The 6,000-nt window shown below is 39.9% G+C and overlaps 1 protein-coding gene across 1 annotated transcript; it reads right to left on the reverse strand.

Moving 5' to 3' along the window:
- Positions 1-984: 984 nt before the first annotated feature.
- LOC102711663 (peroxidase 27-like) lies at positions 985-5,705 on the reverse strand. Its single transcript, XM_006645847.1, has 5 exons — positions 5,603-5,705; positions 5,104-5,140; positions 2,593-2,725; positions 2,293-2,479; positions 985-1,139 (listed from the first exon to the last, which is right to left on the reverse strand). The coding sequence occupies exons 1-5, from the start codon at positions 5,703-5,705 to the stop codon at positions 985-987; spliced, it is 615 nt and encodes a 204-aa protein (XP_006645910.1).
- Between the last annotated feature and the right edge of the window lie 295 nt (positions 5,706-6,000).

Consider the following 6,000-nt stretch of genomic DNA (forward strand, 5'->3'; position numbering starts at 1 on the left):
AGTTACAATCAAAATACCACGATGAACTCAAACATATAATTAAGATGGCTCATTTTCTCATTAAGAGGGGCTATGAGTAATCAACATCAATGTCATAGTTACGCTCCACATGTTGCTAGAGTTTGCCACTGACAACAAATTGCCACGCAAAATATCTAAACTTGAAGTGACATTCATCCACCACTGCTACCAAAATACAGCAAAAGTTGTGCAACAATAAACCAAGGTCCATTAACTAGCTAACATTACTTAAGTTAAATTAGTTGTGGAATAGTAATTCCATTCATTAGCTACTAAAAAGGTCTAGATCATCATTAGGAGAGGAATAATTACCAAAACCACCACTGCCAGGTTGATTGACATAGCCTCCAAACATTCCTTGAGCAATCAGAACTTTCTACTCTATCATATGATTTGTTTGAAGGAACCTGTACAACAAAGTAAGCCAATGTTAAAAAACCATAATATACAAACTAGTGAAAACAATAGGACTAAGATCAACAAATTGTAAAATCCTATAAGAACAATAATTTTAATAAGAACATGGACACATGTCAATGGCATACATTCCCATGAGATGGAGAATGACGTTCCACGTGTTGGAGGCGGAGGCGGCCAATGTGGAACTGTAGTACATGATCAACAGGCACATCACACACTATTAAATATATCAATTTTACTGTGTATATGTATATGTATATGTATATGTATATGTATATGTATATGTATATGTATATATATGCATTCACTTGTTGTATGATAAAATGCACCTCCATAAATTTATGGCTGGTGGTGTTGTAGTAATGCACACTCCTACCCCACTCCAACATGTGTTGCACATATTCTTTCTCTAGATGAGCATCTCCCTTCAACCTTTTGATTACACTTTCCTCTTCTTCTCGGCGATGTTTGGGAGCAATATTTTATGCATGATTATTTTTATTCTCACTAAGATCCTCTCTATCGTTAATAATCCCATCTACTTTATTCTATATCGGTATTGTTCTTTCTGCCAGTTAGTATAGATAGATCATGTGGATCACAAGCCTCATCTAAGGCACCATTAATTGTCATATTATCCAGATCCAGCCCAAGGTCTACGAATAAATCACCTTCCCGACAATCTTCCTGGTAGACATCTGTACATGTACCATTTCAAGGTTATAATCATCCATTGTGGGAATGGATAAGCCCCGGGATAAGTCCCCTCGTGGCCTTTCCTTGTATGTGACCCACCCATACATTATGAGTTGTATCAGATTTACCTGGATATAGAACTTAATACCCTTGTGCCACTTGGCATGCAAGTACAAAAGATTCATTTGTTGGATTATATGAAGCAGGTGCAACTTCAGCTAATCCAAAATTTGGTAAATGGTGCACTCCATTAGTAGGCTGAAAGCAATGACAGTCAAACAAAATGAGTGTGAATTCACTTATGTCTGTGATAATACCATAGTACTCATGTGGTTGGTTAGTGGCATCATTATTCCCAATAGCAACCATACTTGTATTGCTTGTAATTAGGTTCCCTTGGATTTTCCATATTAATTTTTCAGTTCGAAATATGTATCCATTTACTTCATTAATATTTTTCAGATCAAAATCTATAAGCGACCTATCTCTCTGCTAAAACTTGCATATTCTATAGATTGCAATGGTGCAAATTAAAGGTAAATCCTAACTACAGCACATAGTTCTACAACATAATTTTGCTACAAGTAGCTATTTAAAAATTTACCATTTTTTTCTAAACCAGTCCAACATGTTATGTTTTCCGCCACCAGCACCACGTCTCCTTAGATTGTCTATCTCCCTCTGATTTGGTGCTCTCGCACGCCTCCATTGTTCGGATTCAAATTTTATGTTGTTTACAAAACAACTAAATTAAATATATATGCAAAATAAGTTATAATGCTTCATAGGAGGAAGATTACTTACTCAATTAAGTTATACATCTTAGTCATATTTGTGAATATATAGGAATAAGTTCACTTTAGGTCCCTTATCTTGACACCGAGTTTCAAAATCGTCCCCAACACTAATACCAGAAATGTTGGACCCTGAACTTATAAAAACCATGCAAAAGAGGTCCCCAGGCGGTATATGAGGATGGTTTTGCTTATGTGGCATCCCAGTCAGCAAGAAAATATTAAAAAAATTATGGGCCCACATGTCAGTATCAAGTCAGCTTAAGCAAACTTTGGGCCTACCTATCAGCGTAATAAAAAATAAAAAAATTCTCTCTCCTCAAAATCGTCCCACATGTCGACGCCGCCGCGGCTGAGGTACCGGCCATGTCCCGCGCAGCGTACGCGATGATGTCGGCGCAGGACACGGTGTTGGGGCATCGGTCCTCCAGCGCCGCCTTGATGGTGTTGATCACACCCATGCCCTGTATCCCGATGTTGGTGCCGGAGTCCTCCTCCGGCTGATGGTTCACCTCGCTCTTCTCCAGTAGCACGGTGGCATCACACCGCTGCACACACGACGGTGAACTCCATTAATCAATCATCAAAAAACCTAGCTACCACAAGCTACGTGCATTATCGCATGCATGGCGATCGGTTGCTCCTGCCTGCTGCTGGTTACCCTGACAAAGCAGTCATGGAAGAGGAGGCGGACGAGACCAGCACCCTTGCCGCAGTTGGTCTTGACGGAGTCGACAACAATGGAGTTGAAGATCTTTTCCACGTCCAGTACCCAACCTTCAACTCGCCGGCTCCTACCATCGTCACCACAAACACCCCCACCAGCAAGCAAACAAGCTTCGTCATCATCTCCGGCCGATCAAGTCGATCGATCAAGTGTGTACTTGACTACCTACATCTCTATCTATGTAATCAGCCAAGAAGATCTGAGGATCGTCAAGGAGCTGCATCACCGAGGGTGAGGAGGCAAGTTGGATCTGATGCAACCATGCGTGCTTAGAACTATGGATACATGAGAGATTAAACTAATCTCCATGTCATTAATATTGCAACCAGATTTGATTAGCTATAGTTAATGCAGAGCTCGATCCAAAAACTCTCACCACCATCACAACTGCTCTATTCCATTCTGTTTGATCCTGAAGATGATGAAGGACACCACACACCGCATTCGTCGCTGTGTTCAAGCTGCCGCTCGTCGGGATCAATACGTTGTTCATCAGCACCACCAAAGTCAACTGCCTAGTCCAGGTCGTGACGAGCTCCGGTGGTTGGCTGGCCCTGGCAGTGACCGTCGATGGCGACGCCGAATTGACATGACACAGCACGCCCGAGATGCCAGAGTGGCAGAGGAAGCTCCCTACCCTCAGCGCTCTCGCCGCCACGACGTGCAGGACCCTAGTGGCTCGCCGGCGTGGCGCTGAGATGGGGGCCTATGCCCGGACGGTGGCGATGACGATGGAGAGGGAGGGGAGAGCAGAGGGAGTTTTTATTTTTATTTTTTATCTGACTTACAGGTGGGTCCTATAAGTTGACTAGTATGCCACGTAAGCGAAACCATCCTCGTATATTGCCTGAGGACCTCTTTCGCATGGTTTTTATGAGTTAGGGGTCTAACATTTCTGGTATTGGGGTTGAGGGACGATTTTGAAACTCGGTGTCAAGATGAGGACCTAAAATGAACTTATTCCGAATATATATGTTATCTTGTATTCTTCATTTGTTAGATTCCTAGACATCCCTCTACCAAACTTCCATCCTCGCATTTGGAACATGCTTAGACTACTTCCACAAGCAGGACCATTTTGGGCATAACATTGAGGATGGTTGCGTGGGATATCTATTAGTTCAAGCAAGTACAATGATGTAAAATGTCAAATTTTTGCCACAAGATAGGACTCTACAATAGAACCTTTAATGCAAGCCTTCTTGCCCACTTTCCTTTTAAGTTTTTTATGAAACTATAGGAAGCATAGGGATGGATCAATTTATATGTAGCAATGTTCTTATCTATAGCATAATAAATTCTGAGTACATACCTTCAATTAAACACATCCAACGATGCTTCAAAGGGCCTCCCACCCTAGCATGATACGAAAGTCATAGCACTGGGTGTGCCATTGAATTTAAAAAACCTACAGGGAATATTTTCTCCATTTATAAAATATAACGACTATATTAGATTCCAAATGAAACATTTGAGCAGGATCAATTTCTTTTGCACACATCCTTCACTAGAAAAAAACTTATTTCAGCTACCACCTTCCACAGTTGTTTGTCGACAAACCCTGGAATCATAAAAGGAAGTAATCTCACCATGAATATGTCATAGTCATGTCTCTTTAATCCATGTATCTTGGGTTGTTCAGTATTAACACCTCGTCTTATGTTTGTGAAGCCAATTCATAACATCATCTTTTCGCTCATGACATGCAGAAAGGTTCTCTTGGTTTCTCCCACCTATTGTTGGCTTTTCTACAAGGTTTGAATGTCTATTACATATCACAGCTTGGTCAAGATGAACTTTTACATTGTCTTGTCACTAATGTCCAAACATGTGTTAAAAACAGTTTCAGCTACATTTTCGCATTATGCATTACATCAATATTATGTTTAAGCAAGATCTTTGGTAAATATGAAAACTCCCACCAGATTGGAATGTGGGTCCAATGTGTGTTATGCCATAATCCTCAAAAGAACTTCAGCATTATTCATGTATTGCCTGATCTTTAGTCCTGCTAATTGAGGTGGAGGCATGTCATGCACTATTGTCCCTTTTGTAAATGTATTTTTTATTTTTAAATATGTGGTTAGCTGGTAAAAATTTCGTGTCCAATAGGTACCCAGGCAGTACTAATATTTTCCATACATTGTGGATAAGCTGGTACACCATGGATGGACCATACAATGAACATGTCAAGTACATGATCATGAATTGAATACTGGTATGAAACTCTCATTTTAAAATTTGGCTTCAAATAACTTTCATTGGTTTCTACTCTTTACCAAGTTTTCTTAAACTCATCACCTAGAGGACGCATAAACACATTCATGTTATTACTAGGATGATTTGCTCTATGGATAATCAGACTAAGAAATATTTTTTTCATCCTTTATGCAAAGAGTTGGAGGTCAGTTTTGATGTATTGCAAACACAAGTCAACAAGAATACCTTGTCCCAATGTTGAAATGGTTGAAACCATCAGTAGCTAATGCAACATGGACATTCCATAGTAAAGTCTTTCCATCCTTTGGCATCAATTAGATGTAGCATTTTTCTTGGATTAGAATGAGTGCCATCATTGTGACACTGCATATGCTTTGTAGTTGTTGCTTCCAAATACATCCTTTGCAACCTCTTGGTGTAAATGGCAGGCAACACATTACAAATGTGGGACGGTTTTTTTTTCGCCCTAGCCCTTTTCAATTTAGCTACATAGTGACTCAAATTACAAATATCACATTTTTCTTTGTGTTCCTCTTCTTCGTAGTACATCATGCAATATTTATATACATCTTGATCCTGACATATTCCATTTTTAGTTCACTTTGAAGGCATTTGCACTCATACAAGTTGGATGACATCTCGTAGCACTCGGGTAGTATGTCACCAATTAGCTTAAGCAAATTGTATATGCATTTTGTTGAGAGACTATATTGTGATTTAATACCCATTGAGTTTGTTGCAGCTGTTAAACATGAAACTTGAGTGAAAATGTGGAGGTATTCTTTTGACGCATCAAGAATAGCATAAAATGCCTTAGCATCTGCCATCGACACATCTTTTGTATGCATTGCATCGCCTATGTCATCCAACATATTATCTAATGAATCACTTATGTCAAAAGCCAGCTGTGGTCTAGGCAAAATAATGGTTGTTCTTCATGTTCAGTCCATCTAGTATATGAGAGAGATGCATGCTCCATACATTCATCTTGATGTGGACAACGCAGAGTTCCTAATCTTCTGAAAGGTTCTGATGAACACTCGATTTGTTGGAGTCACGACACAACTCAATCCGACATCTGAACAAACACGCTCTTGAGCCCCGTAATTGTAGCACCATTTC

The sequence above is a fragment of the Oryza brachyantha genome, chromosome 1 (genome assembly GCF_000231095.2).
Source record: "Oryza brachyantha chromosome 1, ObraRS2, whole genome shotgun sequence".
Classification (NCBI taxonomy): Eukaryota; Viridiplantae; Streptophyta; class Magnoliopsida; order Poales; family Poaceae; genus Oryza; species Oryza brachyantha.